General features: G+C 40.1%; 1 protein-coding gene across 1 annotated transcript in view; it reads left to right on the top strand.

Moving 5' to 3' along the window:
• The window catches only part of spns2 (SPNS lysolipid transporter 2, sphingosine-1-phosphate), a 66,018-nt gene that overhangs the window by 27,565 nt on the left and 16,367 nt on the right, over nucleotides 1-22,086 (top strand). Inside the window, exons 3-5 of the mRNA XM_018742040.1 lie at nucleotides 14,046-14,182; nucleotides 18,762-18,913; nucleotides 21,954-22,020. Of these exons, the coding sequence (XP_018597556.1) occupies nucleotides 14,046-14,182; nucleotides 18,762-18,913; nucleotides 21,954-22,020 (356 nt within the window). The remainder of the gene's footprint in view (nucleotides 1-14,045; nucleotides 14,183-18,761; nucleotides 18,914-21,953; nucleotides 22,021-22,086) is intronic.

Here is a 22,086-nt window from a genome sequence, read left to right as displayed (position 1 = left end):
GAGATTGGGAATATGAGCAGATGCTCAGGGGTTCTTGGAATCCCAATAATGGCCTGTTTCCTGACCCAAGATATATTCTTAGGAAATAAAACATAAAAATGTAACTTTAACTGCTAAGTAGGGGTTTAAATCCAGGTCTGAATCCAGGATTCTGAGGAGTCATTCTCATACCCAATCTTCAATTTGCTTCTACAAGCATGTCACTGTAAACCAGCTTAATACTGTGAATTGTTTATGACAAAAGTGCACGATAATGTGTTTTCATTACAGTTTTCATTTCTTTCAAAAACTTAAATGAATGCTGACATTGCTTGTAAAGACAGAAATGACACAAAAATGAAGGGCTTGTTTTTTATCAGTGGATTTCCCATTTTGCCCTTCTGCTTCAGTGTCTTTGAAGGTCATTGACATCAACTTTTCTGCTCAGATGCATGGATAGTATAACAGGTGCTTTTCTGATAAACTGGGAACAGCAAATCCCTATGAGTACCCCAGTGACATACTGGATGCAGAGGTAACGGTATAATGATGCCTGCTTGCATGCAGAGCCCATAAACACACATTCCCCGGAAGTGGAGTCCTAACACGTCTTGGGTCCGACAGGTCCCAGCCAAACTCACAGCACACACATGCAGCCATGCTTTGCAACTCCCTGCCATTTGTGCTGTGAGTCTATCATTAAAGTCACCGCTCCTATAGTCAAGGCTGTAAAGGAGTGAGTTCTGCCAAAATACCTCTGGTTCTCATTCAAATGGAAACACAGGCTTCAAGGGAAACTATGTAGAGGAGATAATAACAGTGTATTTTCTTCTCCTTTTTTTTTTTTTTTTTTTTAAATTTCAGTGGCGTACCACTAGCTTAAAGACTAACTAATGCTGCCTGTGCAAGTAATGTAATGCTGAGAAAAACAGTATGAGAAGTTGCTCTCTCATGCACTCTAAGATCTGCTGCATTTGTTAGGACTAGCAGCACAGAAGCTTCCTATTTTTTCTGTCTTTTTAGAATACAGAGATCAATCAAGAAGACCATCGCCCCCCCCTCACTATTCTGAATCACAGCCAAAAGCATTTCAAGCAAAATATTCCAGTTGCTTTGTTGTAAAATGCACCAGTGGGACCAGCTGTATGCATGTGCAAGAGACCAGTGCTTCTCATTTGCCCTAACAGCAGCCCACAAGTCCTTTGCGTCCATCGTGGAGAGTGTTTCAGCTTTCAGCAGAACGATACAGCAAGGCTGCTGCGAGGCTGGGTTCTTGGAAACAGCCCCTGCAATATACAGGCTGCTGAAAGCTCTGAGATGGGAACAGAAAGCTAATGGTAGATTTTTGTACAAGTGGTGAAAAGTGGCCACTAAGGCTGAGTTGCACTCCAGATGTAACCCCTTGGTCCTCTCACAAGCTTGCTCAGTTACTAATGCCTTCAAGTTAAAAGGTCAGTCACAGCATTCTGCTGCACCTAAAAAGTCATCAACAGCCGCAAATTTTTGCTACAGCATATTCAGGAAATGTGGTCTTGCATATGGGCTTGCTGCAGAAGCTGCAGTATTTAGCAGAGCAAGAATGGCAGACATCACTTGCTGTTCCTGTTGCGTCCTCTACAATGATCTCACAAATATTAATGCAAAGAATGTGAAAAATTTGATCATGGCTTCTGCAGAGACTTTCAGTCTGGGTTGTGCTGGTTCTGCTGATCACAGGAGGGAAGGGAAGGGGTTAACCCTTCATTCTCATAATACAACAGGTCGTGGGCAAACCAAAACAGAAAACGCCCAACTCTCCATCATCACTGATCACCCAACGTTCCACCTGTAACACAAAACCTGAGAGATCAGCGTTGTCATAATAAAAGCTTTGGAATTTGTCTTTGACAGACACCTCAAGCGAATAATGGCCCCTCCTCAATAATACCATTTACAAACCATCTCTCATAATTTTACATTGTGTTTGCATGTCTATTTCTGGCCATTGCTTTGTTGGTAAGATGGTTATTTGAACAGGAAGTTCTGAAATCACATGGGAGCAAAATTCACCTGGATGTTATTAATCTCCTCCTCTGCTCAGAAAGTCGAACCTGCAGGGCCTCATATGCAGAGCAGCACCTTTCCTTATGTAAGCAAAATGTGCTTACTCGTGGCCCCTTAAGACATCACTCGGCTGTGGGTCTTATTAAGCGATGCCTGGGTGCTTCAAATAAGGTCTGCTGTATTGTTTCTTGTAGTCCTGAGTTTGCTTACTAAAGCCCACAACCACAGATGCACCGAAAGCAATTTTGGATTCATTATGCTTGCTGTGTGTCTGAAACACACCTACACAAAGCTGATTCCATTTACCAACAACAAAATGCTTGCCCTCTTCTTCATTTTTGCGGTTATTAAATGTCAAAGTGTTAAAAATATATTTAAGTAAACATTTTGTTCCACCGTTTCAGTACAATTTTAGGCCTACCCACCCCGGCCTTCTTCTTTAAGAGAGGGAGGGTTGGGAGAGGTAATCCAACAGCAAAGAAGGAGTGAAATACATCCCTCTGTCTCTCAGAGGTCACAGGAAACGGAAGAGAAGCAAGTCCCTCCTCCCATGAATGTCTAACGGCTTTGGCAAGGGGGTACAAAGAGTCACTGGTGACCTGCTGTCCACTGCCCCATGTTAGATGCTGTGCAAACACCCATGTCAATTACATCGGAGGCAGTTATTATATTAGCACAATGAGAGTGGCCACAGATTGATATTAACAGGTGTGACCCAGATGATAGCAAATGACTCGCTCCCTGCTGTCATGCTGATGTGAAATATGGCTGCAATATGACTATCCGCATACCTTCGCTTCTTGCCAGCTAACTCTCAAAAGAAGGAATTCACTGCAACTTAGTTCAACGAGATTCCTTGTCCCCTCATTGCTCCAAGGAGCTTCTTAGCCCAGGTACAAAATATCTGGCTGCACACTTTCTATTGTCCTTCTAGCTGCACCATTTTCCTGTGAAAAACATGCCCTATGAATCATTTCCGATGAAAACGTCTCTCTGTCTACAGCCTTCCCGCTTTTAGTGGAAGTGGCCAATGCTGTGCCTGCAATTAAAAAGGACATTGTTTTTTTCCCCAGAACCCTTAGCACTGTTTACTTTTGTTTCTCCCACTGTCTCCATCCTTTCACGCCGCACTTGTACGTAAGACCCATATTTTTCCCCATTGCACAGAATTTCCTTAAGCTCTCTGACAAATAGCTCAGTGCAATCAGGATATCCTCCCTTTGCTTTTTGTCTGCAAACATAACAGAAAACTAAAACAAGAAACCAGGAAACCACACAGCTAATCTGTTGTCAGAACCATGGTGTTGGATAAATTGTCCTGGAAATTTAAAAGTAAAATTTACTGTCAAGGCTACAGTCTAAACAGCATTGAATACACACACTGTCTGAAACCGCTTGTCTCAAGCTGGGTCGCAGCAAACCGGAGCCTAACCCGGCAACAGAGGGCACAAGGCTGGAGGGGGAAGGGACACACCGAGGACGGGACGCCAGTCTGCCACAAGGCACCCCAAGCAGGACTCAAACCCCAGACCTGCCAAAGAGCAGGAGCCAGCCAAGCCCGCTGCGCCACCGCGTCCCCCACCAGCATTAAATAGTTGTATATAAATGCAGCAAAGCACTGTACTCCCGTCCTCCCCTACCAATATAGCAGGTTTTGCAGTTTATTTGAGGCTGAGCGCAGACGAGGAAATGGCCATCCTAGGTCTTGTTAACAAAGACATGGATTTACCAGTATGTGTGTTTAGACTTATATGTTCATACATGCAGACGGTTCCCGATTTACGATGGTTCGACTTGCAATTTTTCCACTTTACGATGGTGAGTTGGCAATAGACATTGAGTAGAAACCGTATTTAGAATTTGGAAATTTGATTTTTTTCCGGGCAAGTGATATGCGGAGCAGTACTCTCTCGCGATGCTGGGCAGCTGGAGTGATCTGCATCTCCTAGTCTGTCACGCAGAGGCGTGTATTAGGTGTATTAAATGTATCTTCGATTTATACTAGAAGCAAAATTATCGTGTGGTCCTGACCCTGCTTTTTTCACTTGTCACCACCTCTTAAGGGTCTGTTAAAGATAGGCTAGATTCCTTTATCATGGCAGGGTGGAAAAGGATGTGTCTTGCATGATACATGCAAGTTTTGATTTTCTAAGAATGGCTTGGTTTTCTTAGTGATATCTGTCAAACAATGATGGAATAATGGTTGAACAAGAGAGCTGTTGTCAGGTACGACCCTTTTTGTATCAAAGAGAGAATGAGATGTAAATTTCTCTAAATCATTAGAAACCTGCACGGCTGAACAAAGCTTTGCACCTCTCCGTCCCACCCTTTTTCATTGTTTCCATAGAAACCAGGTGAAGAGCAGGGCCCTGCCAGGGTCGACATGTTGCTAACAGAAAGAGGCTTTATTGACAGAGACAAATGGAAGTGTAGGGCAACCTTCAGCATTGTCTAGCAAGTCAACAGTCTGAAAAAACTTTCTTTGGTCCTTTTAAGACTCACTGGCATTTTCCCCTAAGCACTTTTTTTGACATTAATCATTCTGTTTGTCAAATATCTCGGGGTCACACAGCTTTTGTAAAAATGTTTTGGTCTATTTAGAGTGAAAACAACAATCAGTTTTTTTATTTTTGAGAAGTACACAGAAAGTCTCCTATTAGAAAGCAATGTTGAAAAATAGGTTATTTTATATAATAGCTATTCTTCTAGACAGAGTAGGCCACAAACCCCTTTAAGAATCTGATGAAAGTCAAGGGCCCCTCCTAGAAAAATGTCAATAAATAATTTGAGGAAAATACTGCACTCAGTTTTTTTCCACTGAAAATTGATTACCTTCACATACAATTATGTCATAGATAGACACGGCAATAAGTAATTTTAGCAATATATTAATCTCACACACACACACACACACAATGTCTACAACTGCTTGTCTCAAGCGGGGTCACAGCAAACCAGTGCCTAACCCAGCAGCACAGGGTGTAAGGCTGGAGGGGAGGGGACACACCCAGGACAGGACGCCAATCCATCGCAAGGCACCCCAAGCGGCACTCGAACCCCAGACCCACCAGAGAGCAGGACCCGGCCAAGCCCGCTGCACCACCGCGCTCCCCCGGATATATTGTGATACAGAAAAAAAATTATTTCTAGATAATTATGAAACAAAAATCAATATTATTAGTGAGTATTAAATGAACATTCACAATATGGTAACATCCAAGAGTGACTGACACTGAATTTTTTAATTTTGCTTTAAATTTTTAGCATTTTATTTTCAAATATATTTTTAACATTTATATTAACCTTACTTCATTTAGCAGACCCTTTTCTCCAAAGCGATTTCCAATGAACACTATGTAGTGTTATCAGCCAACACACCTTATTCACCAAATCGCTGTGCCACCGTGCCAACCCATATCTCAATTTAAACTTATTTACTTACTATTTATGCGCTATTGTCAAAGCAATGCTACGTTTCATACAACCAATGAAGCCCATCCAGGGTAAGAACTGCTGAACTACATCCTTGTGCAATTTATGCTGTTACAGAAAAAGCGTTTTCTGTCTGCTTTATCTACACTATACATTTGGGTTCACATACTGTTAGAACAGTGAAGTTGGTTAAAGAAGGCCATTGTTTTCAAACATAAAAATCTCTTTTTGGGACAAAAACTTCCCATTTCCCTACCATGTACCATTAATTTTGTGACCCTGCTGGCAGTGTGCCCTCACAGGAGCAAACATACCAGTTGATGAATCATGGCAATGGATCCTAACCCTCCAGGTTTACCAGTTTGTCTTTGGGGGAAACTGTCAAGGTATTTTTCAAGTGAGAGACGACAAACACACAATATGCCTCAAGTTTAGCTCAGGCCACCTTGGAAGCACAGGCATGCAAGAGAGCTTTAAACAATAACTCATTTGCCATTTTTCATCTGGAATTTATTACACTTTGGCTCAGTGTAAACTACTGCAGTTGTGTAATTTGCACACAAGAAAGGAGGGATGCTTTGTAAACTACTCCCCATCAGATCTTTTTGGTATATGAAGGTTGCCTAGCCTTTCGTATAAGACAGCCAACCATCTGAGTTTCCAATCATCCTGTTTTCTACTAGTATACAGTCTACTTCTGGTATTGAATTAGCTCACTGAGTTTCAATGTATGATATTTAGAATTACTGAGCTTTCTACCAACTTCCAGAAGGCCAAATTAGAAGCCAGTTTATCTGTGGGCAAAAAAATGCTGCAACAGAATGACATCATGCCGCAGAAACAAGGTTTCTTTTATGAAATAAATGAAAATTATTATGCCCAAAAAGCTTTAAATGGCCTACAATAAACATCAAATGGCTTGTGGGAAAGAACCCTGACAGACTGTCCTGACAGGACAGGGATTTCCATAGCAACTGTTTCCATTATGCCAATCCACATTCTGACAGGGATTAACAGATAGATCTAACTATTTCAGTTATGTATTTCTAATCTATTTAATAGAAGTATTCTTTTGGTTGGAAAGCTGCCAAAATATACAAACAGAGAACTAAGTTCAGTTAGCATATCATCTGCTTCAGTTAGCATACCAGTTCAGAAGCACACCAATGAAACATCAGGCCTGTTTTGTCACTTTGCACCCCAGTCATATTGTGGAACACCTTTTTTAACCTTCAGTTGTGCTTTCACTGTTCAGAACATGACAAACAGGAGCCTTTCGGTGATACTCTCTGTAAACATCTGGTAACAGATATCGGGAAGAAATTAAAATGGCAGTGGTGGCAGTGAGGTCGTAGTGTAAGCGAACACCCTACTGTTCACAATCCATTTTGATAATGAGCTTGTTGGAAATGCAAGTCCCTGCCCTTGAGAGAACTGAGAATGTATGTGGCGTCTTACAGCTGCTGACACCGGCGGATGATCTTATTCTGACAGGTAGCACAGTGGCTGTTCCCACACTATCTTAAAAATCCCAGAGGCGCTGTTCAAGTCCCTTATTCAGAGACAAAAATAGAATGTGCCCAAGGGGAGTGGTGGCCATGGAGGAGGGTATGGAATCTGACTGTATCTCCACCTGGCACACACCTACCTACCTTTAACTCACATTCTTGGTAACTGTGTGCAGAATTAACTTAATTCAACAGAGCCCAGCAGACCCATATTGAGGTGACACTGCAGCTATGACATTAGTATCATTGTTGTTCACTGTGTACTGACAATTCTACTTAAGGCCCTACTGCTGCACCTAACTTAGAGCAATATAAACACTTGATATAGCATCTGACAAACAAAAGAGGGTGTTAAACACTTTCTATTTATGCCTTTGAGGTGATACACTTTTAGAAGTGATTTTTTTTCTAGCTAAAGATATAGAAAGATGAAACCTCCATGCTAATCAGGCTGGGTTATCCTTACTTTCTTGTCGCAAATGGGGGAAGGAGAGGTACAGGAACGGAAACTCAGTAAAACTGTGACCTAAAAGGGAATTGTATCTGGGGAAACAGGAGCATCTGGTTGCAGCAATGATTTCCTAGTTCCACACATAGACACACTGTGGTCACAGCTACATGGTTACAGAAACATGTTCATGGAGCGGGCATGTTCAGACCTGTTATGTTTTATGAAGTTCTCGGAAGCCAAAATCTATTTGCATTGCAACAACCCAACCAGCCGTCCAAGTAGCCGAAGAGGACAGGCTGTCAGTGACAGGTGATGAATAAGCTCTCGACCAAAGGCTATGGCAACTGTTAGTCTTTGTTTTTAGCAGCATCACACAGGCCCTACAGACAAGCACAGCAGTTTTAAAAAGAAAATATGACCACAATGATCAATAACACGTCGACATAGACAAATCATTTCATTCTCTTAGTAGGATAAATAAATGGAGTGTGCTTAGAGTTGTATAAATTTTCAGTGGCTGTGCTGTAAAGCCTAAGAACCCTTTGACTGTTTGTTCTCAAGGTCTGCACGAATTTTAGACTAATATTTTGTATGTAGAAGAGAAGCTTGCTGAATCTCAATCACACAGTGCCGACTGGCTAAGCAATGCATTATTCATGGAAAAAAATACATTTTAATATTTCTGAATGATTCACTGGGGGTGGGTTGGTTTCATGGTTTCACGACTGCAGGACGGAGGCATAAGCCATGTGCTTTGGGTGAGATACATATCCTTCGCCTTTGTGGTAACTCGCTTGTGTAACATGTGAAATCTAGCATGGTGGAAATAATTGCTGACTTTAATCACAGTGTGGCTAAGCAAAATGCGTGACTTCATGCGTCAACACACAAGCCTTCCCATGCAGATCCTGTGAATGCTGAGGATGACTGTAATTAATATGTTGGCATTTGTAAAGAAACCAGTCTTCTTAAGCAGTTCCCTGAAGTATGTAAAGAATTCATCAAATGTTTTTTTCCATTTAATGATGACATTGGCATAATGCTTAGCTGAGGACACAGAAGTTTATGCAGCTTTGCCCTCAAGGGCATATCTTCAAAGACAATTAAAAGAAGACCTTACATGAACAATATGCACAAGAACCAAACACATTTTCAGCCCTCTACAATGTATTAAATTTTCACATTTTAAGCATTCAGCACATGAAGATTGCCACTGCACGTTTGAGAGTAATTCAACAACATATATTCCAGGTCATAGTAGGAGGAAAAATGGACAAAACACATTTGGTCAGTTATATTGGTTTATACATGATTGCACACACCTTGTGAGAAGTCATGAAATTATCTTAATCTGTAGGTCATCAAGTTAGGCAAGGTATTGGATATGTCTTTTTTTCAGTCCTGAGAAACATTTGTTCTTCACTAGTCAGTTGTTTTCAAAGTTTTGTAGTTATGAGTAAAACAAGTAAGTTACCTTGTGTATTTACAGTGTAGTACACTGAGAATGGAACACTGAATTTAAATTTTTTCATTTAGCCAACACTTTTCTCCAAAGGAACTTACAGCTTTAAGATACTTAGTTATTTACCTATTTATACTGTGCAATTTTATAGAATCAATTCAGGGCAAGTACCTTGATCAAGGGTACTCAGTAGGAAGTAGGGTTAGAACCTGGTTCCTTTCAGTGGAAGGTAGTTGCTCTAATCACTACAGTACCTTCTGCCCTTCAGTCCCTACAATGGACACATTTGAATGATGACTTAAATGATCAAAAGAAGGCAAGTGTTATGCATTTGCATGTTAGCAACATGGAATAAACAATGCAATGCTGGAGTGTGGCTACCTCTACTATTACTGATTAGCTTCCAAAGTCAACTGTGACTCACTGATATAGTGGTTCCCTCCATCTGTGTTGCACTCAGCAAAGTCAAATGTAAAAATTAGTTGTGGACTTTCCCTGTTATACCTGCTAAACAGTACACACCATGGCGGACACAGTTTTTCCATGATGATCTCATCTTAAACAGTTGCTCTTAAGTTTAAATAGATCCTTTCTTTTATTTATGATGGCAAATCCAATATAAGCAATGTAAAGTGTGTACCATAAAACCTGTATTATTCTTTTGACCTGTGCTTGTTTTCATGGCCAAATTACATGTTGTTTTTTTTTCCCCCCTCTTTTTGACTCTGGTTAACTGGCTCACAAGACAGCTGACCTCTGCTGACCAGGCCAAACACATAAAAACTTCCCAGGATCATTCCACAGCCGCCTGGCGACATGGGGTCAGAAACAGCGGTTTGTCTTGCGGTCCATCAAAGCTTTTTGATCAGCAGCCAGTAGCTTATGCTGAAAAAATATTGAAAATGTATCCATTGCATTTAGACTACATCAAAGGTTAGCCATATCTCCTCAACGTTGCTGATTTAGGGGATTTCCTCCCATTTACACCAATGCATACGTACATACATTTACATGTAATTATTTAGCTGACACTTTTCTCCCTCTCTGATATATATATATATGTGTGTGTGTGTGAGTATATATATATATATATATATATATATAAAAATAACCATTCATGTAGAAGGATAATTTCTACTTTATCAGTATGAAGTAGAAGCAGCTTTTGAAGCTGGGTTCAAAGGTAGCAACTCTAACCACTAAACCACTCCTTGCCTCTGAATGCAAATGCATAAAAAAAGTATTAAAACCATGAGAAAATTGCATGTACGTAAAAGTGTATATCTGTATCCATATCTATACTGGTGTTGAAGTAGATGCATCTAGATGGACAGATATGCGAAATCATTCCCCTCGAGCCACAGACAAAAAAAAGGATTCACAGAAGAGCAGTCCACAGACAAGGAGACAATGGCAGACAGCACTGGAATGTGTCAAATCAGGGGCCGGAAGCACAGGGCGCCCAGAACCGCCAGAAAGATGGCTCTGAGTATGATGCTGAGCGCCACACTCAGATTTACAGCATGTTTACCTTTAAAAGTTCACAGATGTGTTTTGCACAAAGGAACTGTGAAAAAGCAGTGACCCTTATCACACAGAAGTTTCCCTCTCTGTATTTTCCCTCGTTTTTTTTTACAAGAGTGACCATGTCGCTAATTTAACTGCACTCTTATATAAGCTGGGCTATCAGAGAGCTGCTGTCATATTTCAAAGTCTGCTGGCATGAGCAAGACTGGAGAAGTTTGGTGCATATCTAAGTGTTCAGTCATCACCCATAATCTTACCATCCTCAATTCATCATCCAGTTGCACTCATTACACATTAATCTATTTCATAAATTATATTTAGACCGTTATATCTTTAAGTTACTTATCTCCATGATTATTCTTCCATTTTGCAGGTTTTTCATGGAAACATGTTAACTGTCACTGCAAGATGGTAATATAAGGCATACAGAGACAACAGTTCTAACAACACAAAGAAGTGCTGGCTCAGAAACAACAAAATATAAACACAGACCTCTAGATTTAGTCAACATTTCCTGTTATACTGGTCAAGCAAGGACAGGAACTAGCTACAAAATCGCAGGTGTGGGGAAAACCTTTCAAAGGAATGTGGAATTAAGTAGGATCATTTTTGTGGTTACTTTGAGAGGAACCACTGCACCTACCACACAATAACCGGCTGTTGTGCAGTGACGTCTGAAAATGCCAAACTGTTCCAGCTATTAAGATCTTAGGAATTCCTCACACCTTTTCCTGATCATACAGGAACTTTGTTTTATTGCAAACCTATGAATCTATATATAGTTACACAAAAGAGGTCTTAATTATATGCATTTAACAGCAAAATGACTATATACCAAATGAATACATTTTAATTCATATTTTGTGGGATTGTTTGACAGATCTAAGTGATGATAAGCAACAGACAGAACAAAACTCTGTCCAAGGGTTTAGTGAACATGAAAGGCGATACAAATAATTCTCAAATTACTTTGTAGTTCATCATCATACAGTGGAAAGTCAGAAGCTGAGAGAATGCTTTCACATCACCTGAAACACAAAGAACACAGGTGATGCAGTGACTGTAGATTGTGCAAAACTTTCTGCTTAAAAAATCGTTCTGGTATTATTTGGCACCACAATTGTCCATTCTGCACGTTTCTTAAGTCATCTTGAACAGTGCTCCTTCAACTAAAGAATAACTGAATGCACACTGCATACAGTTGACACAGTGACATTGACGCCAGGACAAAAGTCTTTGTGTTTCACTTCTAAATACTGTGAGGTCACTTTACATAGGGGAACATTTGGCACTTCTGTTTAGGGACCGTCGCGTTCGGTCATCGTTAGATTAGCATGCTTTTCTGCTATTTAAGCACACACAGCTTCTGCGGAAGACTGATTGGGAAAATTTCCCGCTTATCTTGTTCAGAACGCCCAGATATTTCAGCAGTTTTTGGCAGTGGGTGCAGATAGGTGGGGAAGCTCAGGCTTTGTGTAAAAATTCAAAGGCTCTGCGTGATGAGGCCACAGCAGGTGAAATGAGAGGATCACATTACACAGCCAGTCTGGTGCTGGGTGATGGCCTCAGATGCCAAAGATGTTTTGGGGCCAAGGTTTCCTGAGAAGGACAGGATGGCTTTGTTCCTGTTTACCAGGTGGTATGGCTGGCATCTAACACAACAGCAGTGCTGTGGATATGGTGGAACCCTCAAGGGATCTTATAGGGTCCATAAGCTTGTGGTTTTCCAACACTACACAGGAGACCAATTAAAGCTACTAAGCCTTAACAAGATGGAAGGACAAGTTGTCTAGAGGTGAAGCTAAGGAGGGCAAACTGAAATATATCAGAAAGCTGCTATGTTTTTTCACAATATTCTTGTTCCTGCAGTACATAACTCAATACTCTATCAGCACCACAGACAGGTAAATGTTCACATCTAGGACTGCACCAAGTGGAAGCCATTATACCCCTGACACGAGTTCACCACAATGGCTGTCTTTCCACATTCTGTCACCAGGTTCTACAATAGAACAAAGGAATTCCATGTGATTATAATGACCCATTCTTTCTGAGCTTTACTTGAATCGTCAAAAAAAAACCAGGCCAAAAATTAAGGTATCAAAAGCACATTAGCGCAAAGGTTGCCAGGCAATGAATTCCTAATTGCAATTAGAAGCTGGTGTAAATAAAATGTTATTTGAAATAAAATAACAAGGAAACAAAGGTCCATGTGGGGGCCAATGTCTTCTCTTAAACATGAAATAGAGGAACATGAGGTGTCAGTATCTCACCAGCTGAGAGGGATCCAGGTTTTGCTCTGTATTTTATATGCTCAGAATTAGAAACAATTTAGTAGAACCCTGGCGATTTTTTAAAAAGCAGCTGTTTAAACAGTATAAGAGTTTGTTAAACCAGTAAAAATGACAACAAACTTGTGCTTGACCAATGACCTCTAAAGTTGCGTGTAAAACATAAAACTCTAACACTTATGGTGCTGTTATGCTTTGGTTGTATTTTTCATGAGCTCATGTTTTGCTTCATTACAAGTTAGGGAATTCAAAATGGTTCCAGTAACATAAAAAATAAACAATATATCATAATTTATCATTATACATGACTATATATCTTAATAATTATTTTATAACTAAAATTGTATTCTTAAATGACTCATTACCATCTGAAAAAATTTTTATAAATTTTGAAGTGTACAAAGAAACCAATGAAATCCTACTACCAGCCTTAATGTACCATACCACAATATGAATGCTACTTCCCAGTGAGCCAATTGCAAGCTAATCTATGGTGTTCTCAACTCTCTTGTCATTATAATAGTTACTTTTTTAAAATGGGATTTAAAGTATTTGTAAAAATATGCAAAGTACTTTTAACTTGACACAGTACAGAAAACACTCTAAACTCATAAATCCTGATAATCTGGGCCATCCTAGACATGCTCGCATGTCAGCCTCACTCAAAGAAAACATTTAACAATTGCAGGAAGCTGTGACAGTTTTTGTACTTATGCCTTGGGAGGGTATAAGACAAAACATTGAACAACTGTTTATTTTTTAAAAGATTACAAACAAGAGATGTAAGATATGTCTATCTTTTTTAATAATCACAAGCACTTTTACCCAGAAAAACAAATAAAAACTGTCAGGAATTTCCTTACAGAAATGGCCACAATACAGAGGATTGTATATAACAAAAAGACATCCTTAATGTATTGCCTGGGGACTTGTCTGACTGTAATGCTTAAAATAATACTCTGTGTAAGCAAAATTTTTACAGGAAGGACTACCTGGCCAACTGTTAATGGTCTCTCTCTGGCCTCATCTGTTCCCTGAAGTTTGATGTCGAGGGCAGTGAAATACATACTATGCCAGGGAAGATGAAACTAAAAGGTGCAGATGTTGAATTTTTAGTGTAGTGCATAAGTTCATCAAAATCCCTCCAAGAAGGTACCAACCCAACCAAAAGAATTTAAGAGAACTTTAATTTTCGGTGGGATTAATGCAGTGCTTTTGGCAGTATTTCAGCCTTCAGTATAAATTATGTCTAAAAAGAAACCCTAAAGGATACAGTCTGCATCACTCATGAATGCATGATGGGGCCCAATCAAATTTTTTCACACACTATAAAATCCCTCTCTTTTTTGCAGTCTTCATCTGCAGCTTCATGGTGGCCGCACCCATCTTCGGCTACCTTGGTGATCGCTTCAACAGGAAGATCATTCTGAGCTGTGGCATCTTCTTCTGGTCTGCCGTAACCCTCTCCAGTTCCTTCATCACCAAAGAGGTAGCACGTGCACATCATCCTCTTTACTTTGTGCAGCTAAGCCAGAAAGCAAGGTAGAGGCAGTGCCATAGGAGGAGCTGAAGACTGTAAACAGCAATTACTTTAAACAGATTTCATAATTCCTTTGGCCACATACTAATTAGTGCAAATTTAGAGCATGCACAGTAATGACATGTTGAAGTAATACAGCATATAGCACAGACACTGGTACGAACTGATGGCAGCGAAGACTAGAAAAATTAAAGTGTGAAGATCCCTTGAGAAGCACAACTCATGCACCAAGCCAAATACAGCCCTTATGTCATTTTCTGCTTTGTCTGCCTCCTAACTTTGGAACAAAATTCTCCCATATTAAATGAAGTCCTTTTGCACAAAGTAAGCAAAAGAATCTCTCAGTCTTACATATTAAAATGGCAGTCTTCATGTTTCTTTGAGAACAGGATTTTCTCAAGATTATTCAATGCTTTTCACTATTGTCTGCAGTTGAGGTCAGTTTAGCCTCCTGCAGACAACCCCTTCACCAAAGGTGACTTAGGAGCATTACTGTCAAGGTAAACAGGCTAGTAGACATTAAATGGCTACTCTCTGGGACACCCTTTCGTCAGAATCAGCAGGCAAATCCACCCTTACATTTATTCATTTAGCTCACACTTTTCTCCAAAGGGGCTTTTATTTTCTGAGTAAATTTTACTGCAGCAATTTAAGGTAGGTACTGTAGCCTGAGATGGAATTCAAACGTATGATCAACTGTCCCCTTACAGTCATCAGAAAATGACTGCAGTGACATTAAGATCAACCTTTCCCATGTAGAGAGCAGGTCCAACCAAACTGTAAGAAATTACATAGAAAAGACATCTTTCCAGTTCATTTTTACAACTCCATATGATAATTCCAAATTAATTAATCCAGAGCATTTATTCAACAATAATTTTAAATTACATCTAAGCACAAGCAAGCACGTCTCATTATTACTAGTATCTAGACAACACTACTTTCATTTAAAAAAGGAACTGCAGTGTTGTGTGGAGAAAGGTACATTTGATAACCAGACTACGGTGGCATTTCAGCCTTAAAAGTTTTCAGTGAAAAAATCTGTGAAATCAGTGAAATTTCAAACTGTTACTATAAGAGCACATTAGTGAGAAGTGGGATTTAGTTTGCCCTTTATCTCCAGGGATGTCATTAGATATTGTTGCTAATTAAACTGCGTTCTATCCCAGAGATATCTGTAAGTGTCAAATGAAAATTGAGAGCTGCACGTTGGAGACTAGTCCCCACTCTGATCCAGCTGTGGACTCCAAAGGCCTTAGTTTGCAGGGGGCCCAAGGCAGCACTCAACTGCTGAGGTGACAACAAAGGTCGACATTTACAGAGTGATGCACCACAGGAGATCTGGATGAATTCACCCCATGCGCCCACCATCACACCATACCTCTGCCACACACACACAGGGCCACATCAATTTGCCAGTCAACACAAACACAGTCACACATCCTTATATAATAGGTCTCTGAAGAGACTAATATTATACATAAACCCTTAAAGGAGGGAGACAGGCAAATTTCATGACTGGATCATTTTTTGAAACAGACAGCCTAAAGTATGCTCAGTAAATCAAGTCTCGGCTACTGGCATTTAAAAGACAAACCACCTCAATTCCCACAGTGTAATTTATACATAAAAGTGACATTTTTAGAGAAAATATATTTCTGTATGCATATAATAATGTATTCTAACTGGTTTCTATTTATAAAGGTCTTAATTACTTTTGGTTGCCGAAAGTAATTTTTTTTCTGTTTCACCCAGGGTGAAATACACCCTCTTGGCTTCTACTACCTTAATTTGGAAAGAGGAGTTGCATTAGTGGTAGGAAGAGGCAAGCAGGAGGGGATTCGTTCCCATCATCATCAAGCGAGATTCCTCCGTAAATTAACTGGCAGGATGCAAATTAGTAGGGTGTGAGAATGAAGTTATTTCCCCCTTTAATTAACCATCTCGGCTTTTCAATTGTGCAGCAAGAATTATGGCTTTTGCTTTTATTTCTCAGCTAAATCCTATTTTCTGCATTTAGAAATGCAACAACATTTGAGAATAATATGTGCATATTTTAATTCCAGGCAAACAACCACCCTCTTTGTTCACCCCTGTCCCTGGGGAGAAGAGGAATATGTTTCATGATTATGAGCTTTATTCTCATAAATCTCATCTGGGGGAAAACATATCAAAATTCAAGTGCTGCGGTTGTTGTCTCCCAAAAACTAAGAGTCAATTCACGGCCCAGTGACCACGCACATGAACGTAATTGTTAGTCAGCAAGCAGAACCGCTATCAAGAATGGCTTGCAGACGGAAATCCAAAAGCCACCTAATGACATGTGTCTAAATAGAGCTACAGCAGCAATCTGTTCCAAACAACAAATAAGCCTGCATAAGAAAACAAGCACCTAGTGCAAGTTCAAGTATGACAATGTCCATGTTTCTTTTTCTTTTTTTTTTTTAACCACAGATTGCATATGCCACATACATATCCACATGCCCTGCTGGATGTGCAATTTCAGTGCAAAAACCTGCTTCAACAGGCTTTGGAAAATGCCTTTTTAGCCACCAAATGGAGGGAATCGAACTTCTCTGAACCTATGTCTCAGGGTTTTAAAAAATCTGCACAACTGGTGCCTGTGGCCTCTGCAACCTGGGGGGTGTCCCCAAATGCATTCTGAGGCATTATGCTGGACCCCAATAAATGGACCACCAGGGTCACAGAAGCAGAGATATTGCAGCAGAGTGAAAAATACATATGGGAGTGCATCACAAAGTCGTAGCACCCACCTCCCTTCTCAGTCATAGCCAATACTTGTCACATAATCCAAACAGTGTTATGCAACAACATAGTGAGCGAGTGTTTTCCCAGAAGCCCGTCACAGTGCGATTCATCAGGTAGAAAAGAAAATGGCTATTAATAGAATTCACCGGACCCCTGGGAGGATTCTTTTGGTTTCCGCTTTGAAAATGCCGTGCCATGGATTTCTTTTTTACACTGGTTAGATTTCTCTTATTCTGCCACGTTTTAGTGTAACGCTTGCTGTAGCCAACATGGCTCGGTTCAAGTCCGAAAGCGGCACTATCCACATTACCATTGAACAAGATCTTTAACCTAAACTGTTGCAGTAATATTACCAGCTGTAACACAAAAGTTGTTTCAAATGAAACAGAATAAAGTAAGCAAATTATATAACAACAATCATTTCAACACATATCCATGATGTCTCTTTTACATTTTCTAAACTGATCAAAGCCTATATCTGAAACGCACTCAACTGGATGTCATACTTGTACAAGAGTGAAAGAAGGACAATGCAAACAGCAGTCAGTTCTTAACATGAAGCGTTCTCGAGTTTCAGTTCTGGAAATGCTGTTATTTTAAATGTGGAGCACTACTTTGCCCGCTAAAAAAGACAGACACATGTAGTTGTAAATGTAACTTCAGTCAGATCTGATCAGTCGTGATGCTTCAGATAACTACTATTCTTGAAAGAGGAGAATGAATGCTCCAGCTACATATATATTACACCTAATTTTGCATAAAGGAATCATAATAGTGTGCAAGATGTCTATGTGCAAAAAACAGTGTCTTTCAATGTGAAGAATGTATATTTTTCAGCATACAGCCAGGAAAATGCTGTATTTTTCAGATGCATGTTTTTAGGAGAATGACATAAGCAGAACTGCGGATGCCTCTGTGCAACCGGGCAATTTCGAAAATATATGTCTATGCATATCTATTAAGAGGACTGGATTGCTGTGTCTTCCACTGCTGATTCAGGAGACTGGGAAAGGTGGTTCTGCTTTGGTTTCCTTCCCTTATTCCATCAGAACTCAGCAAGGGGCAAAGAGCAGTGCCCACATTTTCAAAAGGCTGGGAGGAGCAGAGTCTGCCTCTCTATGCGGGTTACATTTCTCAGGCTCAGTCATATGTGCCTCCTTGGTATTTGAAAAAGGTGCTACGATTTGACATGTAGAACATGATTTGAAGTGAGAATGTCTTCTGTCTTGATGTTATGACAATGTCCAATACATATTGGACAGTGTATTTCAATATGAAGCTGGTTTGCATAAGACCTATTATAGGCCTTGCTCATTTAGAGCAAAGTGTAGAAATTAAAATGTCCCCAGTGATTTTAAGAGATGTATAAATGGGAATAACTGCAATTCCACTTGGATATAACATCAGTGCATCCCTTCACAGACAAAAACAAAATTAACTTTCAGAACATTTCAGGACAACTTTTTTTGGCAAAAATAAATGAAATTCTCTTTTTTGTGCATATAGGAACAGTCATTAGAGATTACTATGAAAATATTATACTTTTTGTTGGGGAGAATAATAAATACTTCATATCTGAATTCTCTTTTTTTGGTGCATCAATCAAAATTTGATTTCCTATTGTAAAAGTCATTACAAAGTGCTGCAGAAACATGTCCAAACATGTCAAATCAGCATTTGGAAAGGCGTGTAATTCTGTTACCAACCCTACACACACGCAGCTAAACATTCTACTGATCACATTTTGCTCTTCTTGCAGTATTACTGGCTGTTTGTCCTGTCAAGGGGACTAGTTGGCATTGGGGAATCCAGCTATTCTTCCATCTCCCCCACCATCATCGGTGACCTCTTCACTAACAACTCTCGGACCATGATGCTCTCCTTCTTCTACCTGGCAATTCCCCTGGGCAGGTATGCCACCAAATCAGCCCAACTTCTGAGAAAATCAAGCACCGTGAATTCCGGTTCAGTAGCTTAAGTACTGCTCTTTATGGGGAGGCTTTTATCCATTTGTAAATGTGTGCTCATGTCAGCTTGAAAACAAAGGCAAGGGGTACACAGCTGTGACATTAAGCTATGATGATTTCTTATTCCATTGTCCTATTGCTTCCGCTGAATACCTGAACAAGGTCACCCAAGCACATCAAGATGTACTGAGAATCTTAGAATGAGGAAAAAGAGGAGTTGCCAGATGAAAGCTAAGAAAACAATAAAACACTTCCATAATTTTATCACACAAAATCTCAAGTTCTTGAAGGTCAGACTGTCTGCAATGCCAAGGAGACAGTTATTGCACATTAGGCAGTCAATGTCTGTTTATTTATTCCATTTTGACGAAAGAGGCTTGCCACCTCAGAATGATATAAAGATAGATCAGGAAGCTTATAAAATGTATGAAAGAAAAGTTATGTCAAGATCAGACAAAATACAAGACTTTGGATTAGGAGAGGGAAAACAAAGGGAAAAAACAAATGGGCTTGCTTGATTGTGAGTTTCAGTCGACATTGTCCCACATGCCTCATCCTACTGTCGTTTTCAGTGTATTGTGTCATTCGGTTCTCCATTGTATCCTGACTAACAGTTAAGCAGCAGCTCTGAATGAAATGGAAATTATAACAGCATAGTCACTAATGGTGTTCCTCAGCTCTAACTTTCCATTCAGTGTTCTCCACAAAAAAATGACAAGTTTGTCTTTGCTCTGCTTCAGTCTGAAAAAGAATTCAACCCTTACAGGTTTATCCCAAGTATCATCACACAACAAACAGAAAGAAAAAAAAAAACAGTTCCAACAATTTTCATTTGTTGGGAATCCATTACTGTAATTCCAGCCCAATAACAGAATTGATGGCAGATTGAACATCCATCATATCAGACAGGAAAGATCATTCCTCGAACGGGTTATGGAATGCTGAGGCAAAGAATTCCAACCAAACTGCTCAACGGTGGAACAATGGGAACCCAGTGGCTTGTTTATCTTGGTTGAACTGATGTGGCTGTTTCCAGGAAGTGACCTAAAGGGGGAGTCGCGGTGCAAAGGAAATGGGCTGTCTACTTAATAAACACCCCAACCCTAAAACACAAGCTGTAACACCTCAGGTTAAAATTGAACTGTTTTTCAGAAGTCTATTACACTGTTGTCTGGTATTCCAAACACAAAGGGAATGTTGGCTGATAAGGTTAGTCAATGGTAAAGCAATAATAGTTCAGGACATTCGTTATTATTTTTATATATCAGGACAATTTAACACAACAATGCAGTTATGTTCAGATGAAGTTTAACATAAGAACGTAGTTCCCCTCATAAGTGAAGCAAGGTTAGCTGTAATCGTCATTTGGTCGTCACAAGGACTGAAGGGAATACATACTGATAAGAGCCTATTGTAAGGTCCCCATCGGTGTTTAAGACAATAATGTAATGTCCTGATAAACACAATCTTAAAGTGGTCTACCTGAGCCAGTGGACTGTGGATTGCGTCTGGAAATGAGGGAAGGGTCATGGCGTGTGAAATGCAGAGGAACGCCCTTTGAATAATGGAGAAAAAAGTCACGGTTCCAGCACATGTGACTTGTCTACTTTGAGTCAGCCAAGGTGTTGCAGTAGCCCAATGAGACTGACCAGCGGATGACTGCCGTCTCTGTCAATAGCTGCCATAAAGATAATGAGTAAGACTTTGCAGAACTGAGGAGTTGGCATGACACCACTGCAGTACAGTAATCAAGAAAAACAAATATACTCAGTTAAATGAGATCACAGGTTTCTCACCTTCACTTCTTAGGAAAATTCCTCTTAAAACAATCCCTCACTCAAATCTCTCCTCTCATGACAGTCATTCTGAGGACGTGATGAAATGGCCTAATTTCCTTTCCAGGTGTAACATTCATCCTGTTTCACTGCTTGCTAGGGCCACTCTACCAACAGGTGTGGCAACATAAGCATGGAATCTGTGTTCACATAGTTCCTGGGTCAGTTTCAGCCACGTCAGTGCCAATTCTGAAACACAATCCATTTTCAAAAACTACATTTTCCTTGATGGGATACAAATGATTAATTCAGAGCAGCAAGTAACAAAAGTGAGCTTCATTACCAAATTCATTAAAAAAGGTACCAGATGCACAAACTAAAGGTTTGGATGTGTTAAGTACCTTACCTAACCACTGCTGTCGCAACGTCGACAGATGTAAAGTGACCGGTACAGGAATGTGAAATTCGACAGCGCACACCTAACTAACTACAGCCACACAATGTTTTGAGAACTACATGTAAGTAGATTAAGGAGAAATGCTGCCTGCCAAATAATGTGTGATTCCTCCCAAATCAGAAAATTGTTACAATTAAGTCTTGAAGAGATTGCTCAGTAACCTGACATTCCCTTACAGCACCCAGACATTGACTCTTTGATTAGCTATCTGCCTTACATTCCCTACCTCATGAAGAAACAGACATGACTTATTAAGACTCTTACAAGACTATAAACATGAGGAAGAGATAAAGCCTTATCTGAAAGAGCATCAGCTGTTCCAGTGCACACAGTGGGAGTCACTCTACAATTCACAATGCCCCAAATCCACATCAGATGTCTGATGGACTGAAGTGTTTTGAACATACTTGCTGCAGAGACAGGAAAATCAACATGGATCACAATCCACAGCAGTAGTTTGCTTTTTTGCTGCAGGGTTTCTGCAGGAAGACGGAACTCACATTTAGTGATGTTTACCATTTTTGAGGATATCTGATTAAATATGGGGGAAAACAGGAATTAACTGTCAGCAACCTGAACAGATTCTTTATTATAATTTTCTGTCATCAAAGAGCTTGATATGTTTTGCAGGCCACAGTGGGGAACGCATACCTTGTATTCTGTTGCTGAGGTATGTGTATGTTTCAGGAAAGGCGTATTTTGTGGCTTTTTCTTAGCTCTAATTACAGTATCTTGGCGTTTTTCCTTTCTAGTGGACTGGGCTATATCTTGGGCTCAAGTGCAAAGGAAGCAGCCGGAGACTGGCACTGGGCACTAAGGGTAAGAACTCTTCATTATTGTTGGTTGCATGCAGGGAACACTTCACTCCATGAGCACTTAAGTGCC

The sequence above is a fragment of the Scleropages formosus genome, chromosome 25 (genome assembly GCF_900964775.1).
Source record: "Scleropages formosus chromosome 25, fSclFor1.1, whole genome shotgun sequence".
Classification (NCBI taxonomy): Eukaryota; Metazoa; Chordata; class Actinopteri; order Osteoglossiformes; family Osteoglossidae; genus Scleropages; species Scleropages formosus.
Note: the sequence above shows the minus strand (reverse complement) of the source record. Positions and strands in the feature narration are given on the sequence as shown.